The following is a 22,227-nucleotide window of genomic DNA, read 5'->3' as shown; positions in this document are numbered from 1 at the left end:
GGTGTGTGGTGTAGGGTAGTTGTGGCAATGGTAAGGTGTGTGCCCCTTCCCCCATGGTGTCACTGCTAACCCTTTGGGAATCTGGAGCATTTTACAGCTTCAGGGCAAGCATCAACGCTGACTGTGCCAAAGTCACCAGTGCAAGAGCGCTGGGGTGGCAATGTCAAAACCACAGCTTCCTGCACCAATAACAACATTCTCAGGGCACAAGAGTCCCCCGGAGGTCTCTAAAGGAGGGTTCAGAGGCACGCTGCATTTTTCTTCCAGGCACAGGATGACATCTGCAGCCAACTCTGATACTCTGCTTATTATGGTCAATATCTAGGCAGATAGAGCATACTGTCATCTGTCACTGACATAGTTCTGCCGTACGGTCATGTCTTGAAATCACTGAGCAGTCTTTTTTCAAACAACTTCCCTGCAACAAAGATAGGGTGCATCAAGAAAAAACAGAAAATCAGTGAGAAAGACTGAGGCAGACACTGATAGGTCGAAAATGCACTCAGAAGGAAAAATAAGCAGCGGAGAGGCACACCAGAATGCTAGAGCACCAAAATAATCAATAATATGCTGCAGGACTGCACTGCAGCAAAGGCCTTTGGCAACCTATCAAGTTGACTGCAGAATACAGCTGTCCCTGTGCTCAGACATACAGGTCACCAGGACCACATCACTTCTATTCACTGCTCTCTGTTGGCTCTTCACTGAACATGGAAGTCAGTTTAAAGACATCTGACGTGCTTTGCCAAACTCTGCATGGAACTGGCCTTAGCTACTGAGACACCATCTCTCTCTCTTTCTGATTCCAGTGAAACTATTGGCCAATACAGAGCAACTTGTGACCACAGGTTACAGAACCTTCCCCGGCTGATAGATCAAGACTTACTGCCAGACAAAACAAGAACGACCCTAACCACATCGCACACAAAGCGAAATATAAAACCCAGTTCTTTCTCCAAGCTTACACCTTTTTATTAAAAAAAAATCTTAGCTAGCCCATTGGCAAGGAAGGAAGAGAGAGATCACTTTTTTGTTGACTTTACTCTTGGGAGACACTCAAGGCTTGTCTCTATTATGGGAACTATAGTGGTGCAGCTATGCAGCTGTAACCCCATGGTTTAGATGCACACTACACTGACGGAAGCGGTTTCCCCATTGCTGTAGTATCTCTACCTCCCTGAGCGATGGAGTGAGGTCGACATAAGCGTTCTTCCGTTGACATACCCGCATCTACACTGAGGGTTTATATCAGCATAGCTATGGTGCTCAGGAGAGCAGTAGCTATGTCGATCCCAGTTTTAAGCGTAGATCAGACCTGAGATGGTACAGTGATGTGCACCAGTATAGTAGCCTAAATAAAAGGAAAGATGGGTGGAAAGCTGAACACACTGGAAAGCATACAGTAAAAAGAGCAGGAGTGATGCACAACCATAGCACACCAGGAGCTTCTTCATGAAGCAGGGTCAAGCATAAACTGGCTGTAAAGTCCAGAGACCACCATTTACATCATCCAGAGGGTGGCATGTCACTTACAGTACAAGGCCTGACCCACACTCTACCTCCATCCTCTACAGTCAAAATTCTTTAAGAGTTGTAGAAGTTCCTGCACTCTCATGCTCAGGAGCTAAGACCCAAGCATAAGAATCCTAGAGGATCATATCTTTGGAGAATGGCTCTGGCCACACAGGAAGTTTACTGAAAGACTGACCCAATAGGGTATGTGGACAGATGGAAAGAAACAATCAGAGGTACTTTCACCAACCTGCGTTTTGTTTTGAGCCTGATGATCCACCCTGCTCTAGTTTTGCTTTTTTCTTTTTGGAAGATGTTGACTCAGACGAGGGTGCCGTACGCTTTTCTACAGCAGGAGTGGAGAGCGCTCGTTTTTTGAATAGCTCTCGTTCCCTTAGCAGGCTTGGATCCATAATTCTGTCATGAGAAAAAGGAATAGGGAAAATCAAAATCAAAAAGGTCAATCAGGTATCTAAAGTGAACAGAATTTTAGTATTTTATTATAAATTCCCTTATTTACGGAATTTACAAATGCCTCTTTTTGAGAGGTAATATACGGGAAAAGGGGCACTTTTAAAATGCAATTTCAAATGTACAAAGTTGTTATTCTCCAAAACAAGAATTTGAAAAGCTAACACATCAGTGCATGATTTTCTGAGGTCATTCTTAGTAACTGTGTCTATAAATATGCAGAAAACAAAACAAAAACAGATAACGTCTATTAGTTTGACCTTGAATTTTAGGCTTTGCAAAAAACAAAGCTTTTTTCTAAATACAATGTTAATAAAAACATTTTTGTGATCTTTATAATTCAAATGAAACAAATTTTATTCGGGTTTGTTTACAATTCATATATACTGTATTACTGTATCATTGCAGGAGAAAAACAAGACTGACTACAAACAAAAGTGAAAGTGACAAGTCTATTTTCACAATTCAGACTCAAGGAAATCCATATAACAAGCATATGTGGTGAAAAGTTAGATATTTTCACAATCTTGCTGTTTTAATAATCTCAATCATAAAAATGGATGCTTAGATAAGGATACTAGTCTCTCCCGAGTGACCTCTGAGGCTAATTTTCCACTATAAATCTTCCCCTGATTTTTGCACTACCGCCTTCTACTAACTTTGGGAAAACTGGGGTTCCTAAGTGCTATCACAAAACAAATAATGAACAACTAAACTAATTCACTGTAAACTGAACCTCTTATTGCTAATCCTAGAGGACTTCTGGCAGCAGGGTGTTTCAATCTTTTTGTTTCATTCTGGAACACCTGAGACAAATCAGCTGGGAGGAAGAATTTAAAAAGAAAACTCTGAATGATAATTGAGAATTGTTTACAAACACCTTACTAGCTGCCCCAAAAGCCAAAATTGCACAATTAAGGAAGGTGGCCATATTTGATAAAAAACTGATCAGGTTTAGATGGGAGGTAAGACAGTTATACCAAATAAAACAATAAAAGGGATAGTAATGAATATAAATCAGAAGTTAGGAAATGCAGAAAATTGATAAGGGAAGCACAAGGAGAAATCTATGGCCAGCTGAGTTAAGGAGATTTTTTTTTTTTTAATATTAGGAACAAAAGAATCCTAACTATGCTATTGGTCCATTACTAGAGGAACATAACATAAGAACAGCCATACTGGGTCAGACCAATGGTCCACCTAACCCAGTATCCTGTTTTCCGATAGTCGCCAATGCCAGGTGCTTCAGAGGAAATGAACAGAATACGGCAATTAATGAGCAATCCATCCCCTGTCATCCACTCCTATTTTCTCACAATCACAGCCTAGGGACACCCTGAGCATGGTGTTAGATCCCAGATCATCTTCGCTAATAGCCTTTGATGGACCTATCCTCCACGAATTTATCTAATTCTTTTTGGAATTATACTTTCAGCCCTCACAGCATCTCCTGGCAAGGAGTTCCACGGGTGGACTGTGTGAAGTAGTATTTCCATATGTTTGTTTTAAACCTACTTTAAACCTAATTTCATCAGGTGATCCCTGATTTTTGTGCTACGGGAAAGAGTAAATAACAGTTCCTTATTCACTTTCTCCACACCGTTCATGATTTTACAGACCTCTGTGATATCCCCCTTCCCTTACTCATCTTTTCCAAACTGAAAAGTCCCAGTCTTGTTAATCTCGCCTCATATGGAAGCTGTTCCATACCCTTAATAATTTTTGCTGCCCTTCTTTGTAACTTTTCCAATCCTGAGATATGGCAACCAGAACTGCAGGCAACTAACATTCAAGGTGTGGGTGTACCATGGATTTATACAGTGGCATTATATTTACTGTCTGATTCTCTTTCCTAATGGTTCCTAACTTTGTTAGCTTTTCTGACTGCCGCTGCACGTTGAGCAGATGTCTTCAGACAACTATCCACAATAACTCCAAGATCTCTTTCTTGAGTGGTGATAGCTAATTTAGATCCCATCCTTTTGTATGTATAGCTGGGATTATGTTTTAAAATATGCATAATTTTGCATTTTTCAACAATGAATTTCATCTGCCATTTTGTTACCCACTCACCCAGTTTTCTGAGTACCCTTTGTAACTCCTTGCAGACTACTTTGGACTTAACTGGCCTGAGTAATTTAATATCGTATGCAAATTTTGCCTCCTTACTGTTTACCCCCTTTTCCAGATAATGTATGCATCCGTTGAACAGCATTGCTCCCTGTACAGATCCCAGACGGACATCACTATTTACCTCTCTCCACTGTGAAAACTGACAATTTATTTCTACCCCTTGTTTCCTGTCTTTTAACCAGTTACTGATCCATGAGAGAACCTTCCCTCTTTCCCCATTACTTCTTACTTTGCTTAAGAGCCTTTGGTGAGGGCCCTTGGCAAAGGCTTTCTGAAAGTCCAAGTGCACTATATCCACCGGATCCCCCTTGTCCACGTTTGTTGATCCCCTCAAAGAATTCTAATAGATTAGCAAGCCTTGATTTCCCTTTACAAAAGTCACTTTGAATCTTCTACCACATATATGTTTATCTATGTTTCCGATAATACTGTTCTTTACTATAGTTTCAACCAAATTGCCAGATACTGAAGTTAGTCTTACTGGCCTGTAATCCTAGGTACTGGAACCAGGAGTGCTGCTGCAACCTCTGGCTTGAAGCGGTTTCTATTATATACAGGATTTACAGTTTGGTTCAATGGCTCTCAGCATCCCCACTATACAGATTATTCCAGCATCCCTGCCTTTAATTGCCAGGACCACCTCTGGAGACTTTTTCAAAAATCAGCATCACATTAGTTATCTCCCAGTCATCTAGTTCAGAGGCTGATTTAAGTGATAGGTTACAGACCACAGTTGTTAGTTCTGCAGTTTCATATTTGAGTTCCTTCAGAATTCTTGGGTGAATTCCATCTAGTACAGAGGCTGATTTAAATGACAGGTTACATATCACAGTTAATAGATCTGCTATGTCCTATATGAGTTCTTTCAGAACTGTCCAGCTAATACCATCTGGTCCTGGTGACTTTTTACTGTTTATCAATTTGTTCCAAAACCTCCTCTACTGGCATCTCAGTCTGGGACAGTTCCTCAGATCTGTTGCCTAAAAAGAACAGCTGAGGTGTGGGACTCTCCTTCACAACCTCTGTAGTGAAGACCAATGAGAAGCTAAGTGAATTATTTGCAATGGCTTTATCTTCCTTGAGTGCTCCTTTGGCACTTTTATTGTCCGGTTGCCCCACTGACTGTTTGGCAGGTTTTCTGCTTGATGTACTTAAATTTTGACTGTTAGTTTTTGAGACCTTTGCTAGTTGCTCTTCGTATTCTTTTTTTGGCCTGCCTAATTACACTTTTACACTTGACTGGCCAGAGTTTATGCTGCTTTTTATTGTCCTCATGAGGATTTGAATTCCAGTTTTTAAAGGATGCCTTTTTGCCTCTATTTCTGGTCCTTTGCTGTTTAACTATAGTGGCAAGCTTTTGGTCCCCTATGTTTTTTAAATTTGGGGTATACATTTAATTTGAGCCTCTATTATGGTGACAATGAAAATGATAGAATTATCAATACTAATGCAAAGACAGACGTGTTCCATAAATATTTCTGTTCTGTATGGGGGAGGGAAACAGATGTACAGTAGAACCTCAGAGTTACAAACACCTCAGGAATGGAGAGGTTCTTTGTAACTCTGAAATGTTTGCAACTCTGAACAAAACATAGTTCTTTCAGAAGTTTACAACTGAACAATGACTTAATACAGCTTTGAATCTTATAATGAAGAAGAAAAATGCTGCTTTCCCTTCATTTATTAGCAATTTCTCTTTAACACAGTACCGTACTGTATTTGCTCTTTATTGTTTTTGTTCTCTCCTACTGCCTGATTGCATACTTCTGAATCCAAATGAGTTGTGTGTATCTGCAAAAAGGACAGGAGTACTTGTGACACCGTAGAGACTAACAAATGTACTTGAGCATAAGCTTTCGTGGGCTACAGCTTATGCTCAAATAAATTTGTTAGTCTCTAAGGTGCCACAAGTATTCCTCATTCTTTTTACCAAATTTAGTGTAAAGGGAAAAAATCAACTTTTCTTCAGGAAAATAACTAAAAACTACAAATGGAAAAGAAAATTAAAACTGATGATTTACATCAAGGTTTCCTGCTTGCTGATTTAAATCATTATTAAAGTTGGTAATTTAAATTGCTCTGCTCCTAAGTAAGCTCTTTGGGGCACGGACTGTTTTTTCTTCAGTTTGTAACAGCATCTAGCACAACGGGCTCCTGGTCCATGACTAAGGCTCCTAAGCACTATGGGAATACAAATAATAAATAGCAATAAGTAAAACAGGCTCAAAAGCCTAAGTCTCACTGACTTTAGGAAGCAGCATCCACCCACTATGCATGTACCACTTACACCAGGTGTGGCCAACCTGAGCCTGAGAAGGAGCCAAAATTTACCACTGTACATTGCCAAAGAGCCACAGTAATAAGTCAGCTCCCTGCACCCCTGCTCCCAGCACCTCCCACCCACCGGCAGCCCTGCCAATCAGCACCTCCCCCTCCCTCCCTGCACCTCCCGATCAGCTGTTTCGTGGCATGCAGGAGGTGGGGGGGGGAGGAGCAAGGGTACAGCAGGCTCAGGAGAGGGGGCATGAAGGGGTGGAGTGGGGGCAGGGCCTGTGGCAGAGCCAGGGGTTGAGCAGTGAGCATCCCCCAGTACATTGGAAAGTTGGTGCCTGTAGCTCCTGCCCAAGGAGCCGCATATTAACTTCTGAAGAGCCGCATGTGGCTCCAGAGCCACACGTTGGCCACCCCAACGTACACACTCTCAGAATGTTTTTCAGTTTGCCTTCCCTTAACGAGAAAATAGTTTACAACCAAAGACAGGTACAGTCCATGCCACTGCCCCATTACAGGACCTTTACAACAAGCACAGGATATTTTATAACTATATTAGCAATGTACTATCTATAAGCTGCTTGGATTGCTTGTGGACGCAGCCTGTGGGGGTGTGTGTGCGTGCCTCCCCTCCTATGCCCATCTAGCTGTGTGTGTGTCTGTATGGCGGTGGGGAGGGTTTCCATGGCCTTCTTGAAATGTATAGATGGAAAATGTTACTAGATACCCCAGTTGCAGTCTAAATCACCAAGACCCCCATAGGGCTCAAGATGTGAATGAGATGCAATTTCATAACATAAGTTCCCCGACCTTACGCTAGAGGCTACAGAGGATGGATAGGGATAAAAGCACTGAATACAGGTGGGGACTCCCTTCACTCTGTGCTTCATACTTTCCAGGGCTCATGGATATTTACAAAGGACACCGTCAGTTTAATCACTTGTCTGAATTTTTATTTTCTTTCTACTATTGTTACAAACACTCAGTTAACAGAAAGATTATTTTTCTTCGCTTTATTTTTTGGAGTTTGTTTACTTTGTGCATTGACAAGGCTAAGCATCTAGTCCATCTGTCAGGTCCCCCTGGAGCACGTGGGGGTGTCTCATGTAGGACAAGGAACAAGAAATGTTTAAAATCCCAGCCACCACGACAGTAAGAAGGCCGAGGACTGAGTGAGGGCCTCAGGTAGGAACCACACACGATTGTCCACTAAGGTGATGTTTGAGTCATAGGTGCAGCACCCTCTGGTTTGAAGTGGTTTCCATTACAGACAGGGTTTGCAGTTTAGGTCAATGGCTCTCAGCACTCCCATTATAAAAATGGCTCCAGCAGGTCTGGTTTGAGTGACACTTGGCAATAAGTAGCAAACCCATGAGCCCTACTGTCTTTTGCAGTTAGAGCAGTAGAGACATGGCTACAGGTTTGCAGACAGCTTTCTCGTGGGCCCCATCCACTCCTTTACAACTACGCTGGGACCGGTTATGCACAACAGCAGGACCCACGCCTGATGTCTGTGAGTAAGGGGGGAAGGAAGGGGTCCCCTTGGGAACATACAGCTGTGGGAAGGGGGGCAGGAGAGATCCACTGTGGGCCATGCAGCTGTGTGTGTGGGGAGGGTGAGATGGCAGGGGATCTGCTCTCGCTGCTCTGGGGGAGGATGGAAGAGGGAGAGCCCCCCCCCCCCCAACCCATGGAGTTGGGGGGAGGGGTTGGGGAAATCCTCCCAGCCCACGGCGGGGGGGGGGAGGGGATATCCGCCCCAGTCCATGCAGCTCTGGGAGAGGAAAAGACAGACAGACAGCCCCCCCCCTGCAGCTCGGGGGAGGGCAAGACAGACAGGGCCCCCCCAGCCCGTGCAGCTCAGTGGGGGGACAGACAGGCCCCCCCAGCCCGTGCAGCTCAGTGGGGGGAGAACAGATAGCCCCCCCCCGGCCCGTGCAGCTCAGTGGGGGGACAGACAGGGCCCCCCCCAGCCCGTGCAGCTCAGTGGGGGGACAGACAGGGCCCCCCCCAGCCCGTGCAGCTCAGTGGGGGGACAGACAGGGCCCCCCCCAGCCCGTGCAGCTCAGTGGGGGGCCCTACCCGGCCCCCCCCCGCCCGTGCAGCTGTGGGGGGGGACACACAGCCCCCCCCCCCCGGCCCGTACAGCTCGGAGGGGAAGAGGGGTGATGTCCTCGCGCTCCCTGGCTGCCCCGCTCCAACCGCCCGGCTCGCGCACGAGAACTCACCCGCGAGCGAGGCCGCCCCGACGCGCGGGGCGGGGGGGCACCGGGGAGCAGGAAGGGACGCAGCAGGCTCCAGCCGCTGCTGCCGCTCTCCTATTGGCCCAGCGGCGCCCACCGCTCTTCCCGTCATGCCCCGCGCGGCCGTCGGCGAACCCGCGCCGCGCGCTGACGTACCGGCCCTTTGCCGCCGGATGTGCGAGACTCGGTTACCACAGCAACGCAGGCGCGCGGGGCGGCCCGGCCACTGGAGGCGGCGGCTGCACAGGCCCGGGCCCCGAGCCCCCAACACCCGCCGCCGGCCCCCGAGGCAGCTGCGGAGCGGTGGGTGCCGGTGGGCGCTGCCCGGGCTCTCTGCCCCCCTCCCGCGCCGGTGCCTCATGAGGTGCCCCCCAGTGTCAGTTGGTGCCGGGTCCAGGGACCCTCCCCCCCGGCGAGGCTGGGGCAGGGGCCCAAGGCACGGGCGGGCTTGTGCCCGCCGGGAAGGGCTCGCTGCGGCGCGGGAGGGTGACTCCAGCCTCGGGTGAAGCCCGCGCCATTACAGAGCTGTTGGGAGTTTGACGCTTCCATTTCACGTGTAACTGCCTCAAGATCGGTAACAGCCTTAATGTTACTGGGGGGGGGGGGAGTCTGTCCCACGGGGCACACGCAGAATTCATGCCCCAGCCGCTTTCTTTGCTTCCCCACAGAAAATTACCGGGAAGCCACAGAAGTGGTCACGTCCCCGTCTCCCAGCAGTGCAGGTGCATCGTTTCAGGTGCCCAGAGCAGCCAGCAGAGAGGGGGCTGGGGATGTTCACGGGTAGAGTTGGAAGAGCAGGGGAGCATTGCCCCCTACCCCCCCAAATAGAGGCATATGGAGTCACATGCCACAGGCCCCCCCTCCCATTTCTGTGAGCAGAGATCTGGGGCGGCTCTAGGAATCCGGCCGCCCCAAGCAGGGCGGCACGCCGCAGGGTGCATGCTGCTGGTCGCCGGTCCCACAGCTCCCGGGGACCTCTTGCAGACCCGAGCCGCAGGACCAACCTACCCTCCCCAGTCATGCCTGCAAGAGGTCTGCTGATCCCGCGGCTCCAGTGGACCTCCCGCAGGCCTGACTGCGGAAGGTCCGACGGAGCCGCCTGCCGCCCTGCCGGCAAAATGCCGCCCCAAGCGCACGCTTGGCACGCTGGGGTCTGGAAACCGCCCTGGCAGAGATGCAGGGCTGGTGGAGAGTGGTGAGGATGCCATTCTGGCTCACTGACTGCAGCTGGATGCCAGCTCCTGGGTCCTCATGCTAGTTGTTATCCCCTTGTGTGTGTGCTGGGTACCCTGCATGGAATCCATCCTGTTTTCTGTACAGTGGTGAATGGTGAATGCCTGCGGGGGGAGGGAGGTGGGGTCGGGGAAGAGGCAGTGGGGAAGGAGGAGTGAGGGGAAGTGGATAGAGGAGGTTGCAGTGGGGAAGGCAAAGAGGCAGTGGGGAGACGGGAAGCAGGAGCTTGGCATGTGGCATCCCCTCAGTAGCAGCAGCAGCTGGGACTCAACCATTAAGCAGGCCCATCACATCCCCACCCTACTGAGCCTCAACTAGCTACATCTGGACCCCCACCTAACCCCCACAGCAGCTTGACCCCCCTGCTGAGCTCCTTCCCCCCACACCCAGACCCCCCTCTGCTGAGGCCCAACCACCTTCACCTGGGCCTTCCTACAGAGGTACCTCTAAACCCGGACCTCCCAATGAGCCCCTGTGCATCCAGATTGCCCCCCACAGAACTCTCTAACCCCACACCTGGATCCCCCCCAAACTAAGCTCCTCCACACGTGGATGCTGCTGGGCTAAGCCTGCCTGCCCACACCTGATGCAACTGGTGTGGAGGGGCGGGGACCAGGGGTGTTTCTGGAGCAAGCCTGTCTCTTGCACTGTGTCAGGGTTGGGTGCAATGTCACCACCAAGTCCCTGTCCTGGGGGCAGGGGATCTGCAGTGTCATCTGCCACCTCCGTGCAGCCAGTAGCCTGTGATCCCTCACTGTCATGCTGGAGCCTCTGCATTTAATTATTGACAAATAAAACTTTCAGAATTTAAAAATGTGCAGAATTTTTAATTTTTTGGTGCAGAATGCCCTCAAGAGTAACCATGGGAGACATTAGCTGTGGAAGTTCCTTGAGTCACACGCAGTATTAAACTAGAGCACACAGACTGAGGATGAAGGTTGACCTTGTGGGAGTGGCTCATACTTTCTCTTAACTATTGTAATTAGAATTAGTTATCACAATTTTTTCACACTTGTCTGCTGGAGTGAAGAGGAACTGGTGTGCCAGGAAGCACAGATGCACAAAAGGATGCTGCTCTTTGTTTATTTTACTATGAGAGGCCTTTACCAGATAACATGATTTTGGTTTATTAGGCTGACGCTCCTCCCCCAGAACAGCATGGTACTGTATTGTTCCTTTGGGTGAAGTTTTGCTTGGCCCAATGCTATGAAACATTTTCCTGTATCTTATACTGTGTCTGGTGGGTGACTAACTTACTGCTGCAGGTGTATGCTGGCTGATTTTGACATTACATTTCAAATCAGAATTTTTAACTTTTATTGATCCCTAATTCAAAAAAATCCAACCCACGCTATCCATACGTTTTAAAAATTGAAATTTCATTTCAGATAACTGATGCCTGGAATTACAAACAAGTCTGATTTCTCAAAAAAGGTAAATGAACAGGATTACAGAAATAAATCAACAATAAACTATATGTATTGTAAGTACTGTTCTGCAGCATTTTATTATCAAAAACACACCACAGTGCAAGTACAAAGTGCATAATGGCAATTTAAAAAGCATTTTTCCATATATATAATTTTTTCAAAATTCAACAGTAATATAGTGAATTCCATACAGTATATCTCACATCAGATATACCGCACAGTATTATCAGATCAAACCAGATCTAACATTAGTAGATGCAGAATGCTGAGCTGACGTAATATGTATTAGCAGCAAGATAACACTGATTAATATGGTGGCACTGAACCATCTGCAAGATCCCCCATATTCCACATTCTTCCATGCCTACTACCATCCTTAAAAAAAAAAAAAAGGCACTAAAAACTTAGCACCTGCATAATAAACTTAATGCCAACTGATGAGAAGAAGGTTATGAAGGTGTTCATGGAGAAAGCACAGCAATGAGCAGCTGAGATGGTCTGGAAAGAACTTCACAGAAGTTGCCCAAATTTTCCATTTAGATGGTAATAAATGGAATCTACTACTACAGCATTTCTCAAACTGGGGTCCTGAGGGTACTGCAGGGGGTCAGCAGGCCCCATTGATCAACTCCTCCCCCTCCAGAGGTACAGCGGGGCTAAGGCAGGCTCCCTGGCTCCATGCTGCTCCCAGAGGTGGCTGGCATATCCCGGCAGCCCCGGGGGGGAGGGGGCGGAAAGGGGAGTGCCAACTCTGCAGCTCCCATTGGCCAGGAACTGCAGCCAATGGGAGCTTCAGGGTGGCACCTGGGGCACAGGCAGCATGCAGAGACCCCTGCCTCCCGCCCCCGCCTAGGTTACACTGCCAGAGAAATGTGCTGGTCACTTTCGGGAGCCGCCCGAGGTAAGCACCACAAGCCAGAGCCTGCACCCTCATCCCCTCCTTGACCCCTGCCCCAGCCCAGACCCCACATCCAACTCCCTGACAAAGCCCGCACCCCCTCCCCCCCGCCCCAGTCTGGTGAAAGTGAGTGAGGGCAGGGGAGAGCAAGACACAGAGGGAGGGGGGATAGAGTGAGTGGGAGGCTGGAAGGGGTGGGGCAGGGGTGAGGCCTTGAGGGAAGGAGTGGAGGCAGGGCAGGGCCTAGGGCTGAGTGGAGAGGCTTGGGAGGTCCCCAAAATTTTAAATCAAAATGGGGGTCATCCTCAGATTGCTGAAGTTTGAGAACCGCTGTACTAATATATAATAAACTGACAGTAAAAATCTTGGAAAGTTTGATCCTAATAGTGAAAGTAGCAAACAGCCTCTATAAACAATATTAATATGACCTAACTGAACCCTTGGGTCAGTTCTTTATGTACTTGAATTCAAGATCTTGCTGCTTGATGTGGCTGCTCCCCACACACTGACAAGTTGTTCCAGCCCAAGCTCAGTAATGGTTCCAACTGTGAACAAACGAACATGGCCTTCAGAATGCTAGTTGTCCTGGAAACTAAAAATAAACCATCTTGAATGTAGTGCTTGCAACACCCTTCTGAATGCCAGTAGAGCCAGAATGCTTATATATATGCTCTCTCTGAGCTTCTTTAAAAGAGAAAGTTGTTGATATTTCCAAGTTCAACCAAAAAGACCTTTTTTTGCTCCCACTTTGGATTTCTTGCCAGTAGTAATGGAAGAATCTGTTCCCTTTGAAGTTCCAAACCATTCTGGTAACTTCCTTTTTGCAGGCTGAGTCTGGAAGAAGATAAGTATAACATATAATTAAGGGTGTGAGTCTGCCACGGAAGTCACGGATTCTGTGACTTTTCGTGACCTCTGCAGCGGCTGGTGCTGGCTCAGGGGCTGCCCGAGCCAGGCAGTCCCTGGGCCAGCAGCAGCAGCAGTTTGGGTGTGGGGAGGGGGCTCAGGGGTTGGGGAGTCCAGGGGGGCGCTTACCTAAGGGTGGGGGGCTCCCCAGCTCCCACTGGCATGGCCACCCTGCAGCTCCTAGGTGGTGGAGGGGTCTCCATGCCACCCCCATAGGCCCCACCCCCACAGCTCCCATTGGCTGCGGTTCCTGGCCAACGGGAGCTGTGGCAGCCGGCACTTGTGGCGGGAGCAGCAGAGCCCCCCTGCCCTGGCCCCTGCCACCTAGGAGCTGCAGGGACACGGAGCCAGGTAGGAAGCTCCTGCCAGCCCCGCCAATCCTCCCCACTGCCCAGCAGGGATCCCGGACTGCAGCTGCAGCCCCTCCCGCAGCACTAGCGGGGGTTCCGGGCCACCTCTCCCAGAGCACCCACAGCCCCCCCAGGCCACACCCCCTGCCCCAGAGCACCCACGGCCCCCCCAGACCACACCCGCAGCCCCCCTCCCAAGTTTTAGTCACAGCAAGTACTTTTAGTAAAAGTCACAGACAGGTCACGGGCCTGTGAATTTCTGTTTATGGTCTGTGACCTGTCCATGACTGTTACTAAAAATACCCGTGACTAAAACATAGCCTTACATATCATACACAATGTTACAGTAATCATATGGACTATTCCGCTCCTCAACTGAATAATAAAAATCATGCTCATCTGGAGAAATGCAAATATATGTTACCTTACTGTAAGATTCAAAACACTCTTTATGAGGAAAAGGTGCACGTTTTTAAAATGACTCCAGTGAACATGGAGTACAGTCCACCAACAGAGCAACAACGGGAGCCAGGGCTCGGAATGGGCTGGCATATGCCAGTACCGCATACCAGCACCTCACTGAAGCTGTTAGGCTGTTCTTCAGAATCTCAGCTTTTGTTTAAAAAAAAAAAGGGGGGGGTAGTCTCTAGCTGTTATGATTGCAAAGACAACTCAAAAATATGAATTAGTGTAACCGAGGCAGCAACATCTATGAGAGTCATCAGAGAGCCTGGAACAATCCTCCTGCCCGACTCAGCTCAGTGAGGGGATAAGGCAGAGGTCCGGGGATGATGATTTAAATGCTGACATTCAGTATTTCTCTTTTGTCATGACATGTGAGGGGAGGGAGGGTTACAGATCTGTGCCATTTACTGTGAGTGACAGCTCCTTTTGGTGTCACGGGAGACCACCACGTACCCCCCCTCAAACCCATGGAGGCTGGCAGAGCCATAAGCATGTATATGCCCCGCCAAAGAGTAGCCAAGCCCAAGGGAGGGGTCAAAAGCTGCACAAAAGACAGTGAGCACATCTCATTCTGGTGATTCAGGGGCAGGCCTTATTTTGTGTGCTGCCACCCCATCCCCCGCTCCCACTCCCCACCAGTTTGACCCTGTCCAATAAGAACAAGGAGAAGCTGGGTAAGTTTTGGTTGTTGCGGTGTATCAGCTTGAGAAGGAAACAATGGTTTCTGCAGGTTAGGAATGACCGAAGGAATCAGAATGTGAGGTAAACCAGGCTTGGTGCCTGGATGCAGCATGCAGGGGCCTGGCTCTTGACTGCTCCTCACCATGCACTGGCTGCTAATAAAATTCTGGGTACATTTCAGGCGCTCTCTCTTCTTCAAAGCCCTGAAATAGCTACAGCCCAATTATTACAGGGACCACCTCTCTCCATCTCCCATCTACCCTGCTATGGCGAAGTGGGAGAGCCCAGGTTTCATCATGTGAAAGCTGGACATTTAAGCAAACATTCCACCATTATGGCATAAAATTTCCACAAGTCAGGCAGAGTCACCTTCAGATTGTAGGGGGGAGGCTCTTCCTCACCCCACATGGGACAGGCAGAGCCCTCTTCCCAAATTCCCCTGCCCCCAAACGGCCTGGGCAAGGACTTCCTTTCCTTCCAACCCTCCCTCCCACAAGCAACTTAGGCAGGGACTCCCCTACCCCATCCAGAGTGCCCGGACAGGGAATCCTCTCCCCAAGACCTCAAGTAGCTCACCAGAGATCCTCCTCAGCACCCCACAGGAAGCTGGACAAGAACCCAACACCCAACTTCCCACAGGCCCAAGGAAGGATGCAACCTCTCAGCCCCATATTAGTCAGGGCAGGGACCCACTACTCAATTCTACCCCAGCGCCCCACAGAGACCTAGGCAGTGACCTTCTCCACAAACCATCCTCACCCACACACCTGGCTCTCAGCTTCCTGAACGCCAACCCCAGCGACTCCCCAGGGGGAGCGAGCTGGGACTCTAGCCACCCTCTGTGGGATTTTGAAGCCTTCTCCCAAACGTGTGGGATAAGAATAGACAAGATGGGCCCTTCTCTACCCACTGACTACATTGGCTCTAAAGCTGCCACACCCCCTGCCATGCACAGTGCTTCAACACCTAAATTACGCTGTATGTCCAAAGCACTGCACAAACCTCGCTGACCATCAGCTAGTCAGGCTATATCCCCATTTACCGATGGAGAAACAGAATTAAAGCCATGTACCCTAGGCTACCCCACCACTGTCCAGGTGTTAAACTGTGTCTACAGTAGGTGGCACGTAGCATTTGCAGGCACATCAACGAACGTGAGTTACCCGATTTTAAAAAGTACCTTTTTCCTAGTGGGAACAGACTCACTGGAGGAATGTGGATAAGAAGAGAGGAGCTCTTCACTCTTAAACCTGTGTTCACTCCTCTAGACCAGTGTTTCTCAACCTTTTTGGCACCAAGGACCAGCTTCCTGGCTTACTAAACTGCGTCAGGGAGCTCTCAGGGACCAGCACCCGTCTACGGAACAGTCGTTGAGAAATACTGCTCCACATCACACTCCCTCTCAAGGTGCTGAAGCTGTACCATGAAGATGGGCACAGTATAAGAACAAGAGAGGGAGATTAGGCAAGATGGGGTGAGACACTGCAGAACTCTAAGTGTGGCTTGGATAAGGACAGAAAGTCTCCAGTGTGAGTGGGACTTGATAAAACCAAGAAAATACATTCACTGTAGTTAACTCTGGATTCTAAGGAACATCATCCAAACCCTTATTTTGGGCAGGGAGTGGGAACTGTGATCCAAACTCCAGGTTGCTAAGTGATTCAATGTTGGATCCAGATTGGGTTGGGCTGTCTTCCTGCTTGCAAAGTAAAATGATTTCTGATTGGCAGGATTAACAGCTGTTCCTTTGCTAATGAGAACAGGCTGGAACTGAAACAGCCATGCCCAAAGCAGTACCACTAGCATGTTATCAGAGATACCACAGTGCCTCTTTTAGGAGAGGACAAAAAGAAAAGGATGATCACATGAAGAAAAGCAAAAAGGCCTTAGGTGGATTGGGATCTGCATGCTTCCCTATCAAGTTACGAGCCAAGACTGGAAACCCAGTATGCTCCTGCTTTATAAGATCAGGGTCTTATAAGATCTTTTATGAGATGCTAGATTGTGGCAGAGTATTACTGTATATAAATTGATGGAGTCTGGCATCTTTAGAGCAGAGAGAGAGACTCCTGATGGTTAAAAATAAAGCAAGACTAAGATGTTCTGCTAACCAAAGATGCCACAATGCACCAACACTTCCCTATTTACATTTCTATGGAGGTTAACACCAAGTATTGTAAGAAGTTCTATACATACAAGACACTAGCAAGGCTAGTGAAGGGGAGATGGGCGGGTAAGCCTCCTACTCAGTGAAATCGGTACCACTGAAGTGACTGGACTTTCACTAAATTCTGCTTTCACAATAATTGTAAATAATCAGTGGCTGATAATACTTGGTGCACTGTTTTTAGACTGTAAACTCTTTGGGGCAGGAACTATTATATATTTGTACAGCACCTAGCACAATTGGACCCAACCTGGCTGAAGCCTTTAGGGCCTACCACAGTATAAAAGAAACAACATTAATTACTATAGATCCAAGTTTAAACAGCATATTCTTACAAAAAGGATAGGGTACTTTAATGTATATAGTAACTAAACTAAGATACGCAACCAATATTCCTAAATGGTGAGAAGGTACTAAAGATAGTAAGTGATAGCTTACAAGTTTGTTTGGTTTGTTAGCCTCACGGTAGATTTTTTTCTAACATTTAAGGTCTTATATACAGAACTTGCCTTATCTTCTGAACAGGAGCTCCCAGTGCAACACTACAGCAAAAGAGCTAATGCAATCCTGGGATGCATAAACAAGGGGTGCAGTGAGGAGGAGGAGGAGGGAGGAGATTTTGACCTCTGTAAATGGAATTAGTGAGACTGATACTGGATACTTTGTACAATCTTGGTGTTCATATTTTTAAAAGGATGTTGAAAAATTGGAGAAAGTGTAGAAAGGAGCCACAAAAATGATTTGGAGTAAATGGCTTACAGTGAGAGACCTGAAGAGCTTAATCTGTCTAGTTTGAGAGAGACAAGCTTGATTACAAAGCATAATTACCTCACAGGGGAAAAAAATAGTAAGTTGTATGGGTATTTCTACATAGCAAAGAAAAACCCGCAGCTGGCCCATGCTAGCCGACTCAGCTCACGGGGCTCAGGCTGCAGCGCTGTTTCATTGCTGTATAGACTTCTGGGCTCGGGCCCGAGCTCTAGGACCCTGCAAGGCATAACTAAGGGTATGTCTACACTACAGGCCGGATCAGCGGGCAGCGAACGATCCAGCGGGGGTCGATTTATCGTGTCTAGTTTAGACGCGATAAATCGTCCCCCGAGCACTCTCCCATGGACTCCTGTACTCCACCTCGGCGAGAGGTGCAGGCAGAGTCGACAGGGGAGCGGCAGCAGTCAACTCACCATGGTGAAAACACCACGGTAAGTCAATCAAAGTACATCAACTTCAGCTGCGTTATTCATGTAGCTGAAGTTGCGTAACTTAGATCAATAGCCGCCCCCCCCAGTGTAGACCAGGCCTAAAATTATGGATCAGAGCGCTACCTTTGATTGGGAGTCACTGAACAGTTCCTCTTCAACAGGATCCAGGGGAGGCTGATTCCAGGAGGCTAAACGAAGGGAGGTTTGATGGCTTGGTACATCCCATTCTGCATTTGAGGGTTGTTTGTCGTCCATCTTGCTGCTCTTTACAAGCTTCCCATTTTAGAAGAATAAAACATGGCCGGTTAAAAAAATAAGACTTTCCACTTACAACATTACAATTCAAAATCAAAACAATTAATATTGCATACAGGGAAAGTTCTTTATTTTGAAAATACGCTTACATTATAGTAAGGGAGGATATATAGTGCCTTCTACTTAATTAGACCACTTGGAGCGTCAGGAAATGGAGCACTGTTATTTCAAACACAAGGTGCTGAAACGTGTATTTCAACAGCCTTGTTGGTAGACCTGAGACGCATTAGGCACTGTATCCCACAACAGTTTTGGAGCCTTTAAATATTTGGTGGTGACTCAAAACTGCTTATTGCTCAGAGGTGTTCTTTCCAGCAAAGGGGTTAGTTAATATATAGAGCTGGACTGAGATGTTTCTATTCACTAAAGTTTTTGTACAGCACCTATCACCCTATTATTTAAGTGCTTGGAAATTTCAGCCCAAAATAAAGTTGTTCAGAAAGATATGAACATCAAAAATAGGGTGTTGGAATAGATAGGGTGTTGGGAATTGGTCCTGCTTTGAGCAGGGGGTTGGACTAGATGACCTCCTAAGGTCCCTTCCAACCCTGATATTCTATGATTCTATGATTACCCATCTCACTCACTACCAGCAAAACTATCACATATTATAATATAAAGACAGAGATTTACCCAAGGTGAAGAATCCATATGTGGATGATCTTGTTTCACTCCTTCCCTGGACACAAACTTGTATGTGTGTGTGGTTGGCGTCACTGAATTCCCCTTTAAAAGCAATAACACATGTGAGATTGGTACCAGCGGGACACTGGGTTACTAGAACTAGCATCTCTTCCAAAGGCACTGAACTCGGTCCTAGGTCACAAATGAACAGGAGCTCAGTTCTCTCATCTTGTTAAAATACTACGGTAAATTTATTGTGACTGTTAAAATGCACCATGCCAATAATTTCCCATCACTGGATCTGCTATATCAGTTACAAACAGAAGTACATTTATGCAGAAATTGAAGTCTATAGATCTGGCACGGAAGCAACCTCAGAAAACAAGGACAGCCTCAGAAGGGAAGCAGGAAGGAAAGCAGGAAACCAGCACGGCTAAGTGGCAAGACTCCAGAGGATACCAGAGACAAAAAGATACACTTCTGGAAACAGACAGAACCCTGGCAAAGCCAGTAAAATGGATTGAGAGCTTAGGGGCATTAAGATGAAATCCCCAGCAAGAGGCTATTAAAGAAACTGCAGTAGTTATGGGGTGACAGGCAAAGTATTGTCATGGATCAAAAACTGGCTAAGAGACAAGAAATGAAAAGTAGGAATAAATGGTGAAGGTTCATCAGCAAAAGGTTAAGAGTGGGAACCTGAAAATTCCATATTGGGTCCCATGTTCTTTAATATATTTATTATTTAGAAAAGGTGTGAGCAGGAAGGTGGCAAAGTTAGCAGATGATACAAAATTATTTAAGTTAATGATGACTAGAGCAAAACTCACCTTTCTTCAGCACAACTTGGAATACGTTTGTGCTTATTTTATCTCTGGCGAAAGCCTCCACTTTTACTAGCATAGTTATTCTGTTTTCAGAGCAACACAACTCCCCTGCTCGTGTAATTCTAATGCCACAGTGACAGCACAGACATACTACCCACGTAGGTATAAACAGCCCTTCAGCTGCAATCTCACAATGCTACATTCCCTTCAGGAGTTGGAATGTTGGGAATCATTAGGAAAGGGATAGATGATAAGACAGAAAATATGTTGCCTCCATATAAATTCATGGTACACTCACATCTTGAATACTGCGTGCAGATCTGGTCTTCCCATCTCAAAAAAGGTGTATTGGAATTGGAAAAGGTACAGAAAAGGCAACAAAAATGATGGGAGGTATGGAGCAGCTTCCATATGAACAGAGATTAATAAAACCTGGACTTTTCAGCTTGGAAAAGAGATGACTAAGGGGGGAAATGATCAAGGTCTATAAAATCATGATTGGTGTGGAGAAAGTAAATCAGGAAGTGGTATTTACTCCTTCTCATAGCACAAGAACTAGGGATCATCAAATAAAATTAATAGGCAGCAGGTTTTAAACAAACAAAAGGCAGTATTTCTTCACACAACACATAATCAACCTGTGGAACTCTTTGCCAGAGGATGTTGTGAAGGCCAAGACTGTAACAGAGTTCAAAAAAATAATTAGGTAAGTTCAACGAGGATAGGTCCATCAATGGCTATTAGCCAAGATCGGCAGGGATTGTGTCCCTAACCTCTGTTTGCCAGAAGTTGGGAATGGGTGACAGGGGATGGATCACTTGATGATTACGTGTTCTGTTCATTCCCTCTGAAGCACCTGGCATTGGCCACTGTCAGAGGACTGGATACTGGGCTAGATGGACCCTTGGTCTGACCCAGTATGGCCGTTCTTATGAGTGACCTGTCAGGTAGTGCTTTTGAAATCTGCTGCCCAGGAGGCATAGTGTCCAGAAGTCCACCTTGCTCCTAAATGCCTGGCACAGTCTTCAATCTATCTTTCTTAGGCATTCATAAGGCTCCATCACCGAGCACTTCACAATCTTTAATGTGTTTACCCTCACAACCCCCCTGTGAGGCAGGGCATTATCCCTACTGTACAATGGGGAACTGAGGCACAGGGAGCCTGAGTGACTTGGCCGAGGTGCCACAGGAAGTCTGAACAAGGTGTTCACAATTCCACAGAGGAGTAGGTAGTGTCTGAACAGTGCAGGAAGAGACACTTCTGAGCATTCATATCATTTACCCACAGGACAGGAAAACACATGGGATCGCAAGAGCTTCCCCCTCTCCACTTGAAGCTCAGAACAGCCCTTCTCATGGAAAACACAGAAGCATCCCGGCTGAGAGCAGGAAAAGTTCCAGGATATTCCTCTTGCACAACTCCCACATACCTTTCTGGGGGGACAGGGAAAGGGGGAGGGAGAACAGGCCTACCCCTGCTGTAGAACAAGCAGGGAGTTCTCCTCCCCAGGCTTGCGGACACCAGGGGATCTGCACCACGCACAGACCACATGCATGGGATCCCTGACCTCTGGGAATCATCTGTGTAACCCCAGCTCCTCTCTACCACCACTTGGATGGAGCCATGTGGCAAGGAGCTCCCCCATGCAGCTTTCCATGGAACGCATGCTGCAGAGAATGGGCAAAGTTAGCGCAGGCTTAGGCCTAGTCCACACCACGAATGTTTACCAGCAATTCTGTTACCTGCCCCTATGCTGAGCACAACATAGCAGTCAGTGTAGACCAGAACTCACACTGGGAGAGTCTGCAGTACAAGCCTTAAGCTACCTTCTTTTTTGCCAGTTCCCTTGCAGGGCTTGCATGGAAAGAAGAGGATGATGGACAACCCTAAACCCAGTCCACAACCCCTCTCCACCCACAGGTCCTTAGCCCCACCGACAGCTCTGCACGATATCTGAAGGAGGGAGAGACTGTGCTGCAGAGATGTGCAGTTCTCCCCTTTCCACTGAGTAAAAAGGTGTCAGCCAAGAAGGGTCCCCCCCCTCCACCTGTGAGTCTTGGGGACATCATCTGGCCCAAGGTGCCTTGAAATTAAAACGTGAGGGATCACTCCCAGAGATGATGGGGGAGGCCAGGCTCCATTTGCCGCTCAGAAACTGCCAATCTGGTTGCCATCCAATGTCAGTTAAGATCTATGTACCTTAGACACCCACACTGTCAAGAACAGACCAAATCACAGAGCAAATAAACAGCTATCAGGTGGCACAAACTTACAGGCACTTCCAATATTGCCCAGAGCTGTATGTTTTTTTAGGAATACACTTACATTCTGCAGTGTGTCTGGAATCTTAAACATGCTATTTTTAGAGGTTTCTCCTACGCAAAGCTGATTTCAGTGATTAACAACAGGTTGAAAACTTGAATTGTGATAAAAATGCAGCTACTTCCATTGGTACCCGATGTATAAGAAGTTAATCAGAACACCAATTAAAGGCATTATAA

The 22,227-nt window shown here is 47.4% G+C and overlaps 2 protein-coding genes across 7 annotated transcripts in view; both read right to left on the bottom strand.

Annotated features, from left to right (window-relative positions):
* The window catches only part of GTF2E2 (general transcription factor IIE subunit 2), a 48,571-nt gene extending 39,813 nt beyond the window's left edge, over positions 1-8,758 (bottom strand). Inside the window, exons 1-2 of the mRNA XM_039540812.1 lie at positions 8,616-8,758; positions 1,763-1,929 (exon numbers count right to left, since the gene is read on the bottom strand). Of these exons, the coding sequence (XP_039396746.1) occupies positions 1,763-1,925 (163 nt within the window). The 5' untranslated portion in view covers positions 1,926-1,929; positions 8,616-8,758. The remainder of the gene's footprint in view (positions 1-1,762; positions 1,930-8,615) is intronic.
* A 3,851-nt stretch (positions 8,759-12,609) lies between these two features.
* WRN (WRN RecQ like helicase) overlaps positions 12,610-22,227 on the bottom strand; it is a 167,770-nt gene continuing 158,152 nt past the window's right edge. For all 6 annotated transcript variants that reach the window (XM_039540800.1, XM_039540798.1, XM_039540796.1 and 3 more), the window contains 3 exons: positions 18,911-19,003; positions 18,086-18,235; positions 12,610-13,025 (listed from right to left, as the gene is read on the bottom strand). In XM_039540800.1, coding sequence (XP_039396734.1) covers positions 12,909-13,025; positions 18,086-18,235; positions 18,911-19,003 — 360 coding nt within the window. In that variant the 3' untranslated portion in view covers positions 12,610-12,908. The remainder of the gene's footprint in view (positions 13,026-18,085; positions 18,236-18,910; positions 19,004-22,227) is intronic.

Source organism: Mauremys reevesii, linkage group 5 (assembly GCF_016161935.1).
Source record: "Mauremys reevesii isolate NIE-2019 linkage group 5, ASM1616193v1, whole genome shotgun sequence".
Taxonomy (NCBI): domain Eukaryota; kingdom Metazoa; phylum Chordata; order Testudines; family Geoemydidae; genus Mauremys; species Mauremys reevesii.
This window is presented reverse-complemented; position numbering and strand designations above follow the sequence as displayed.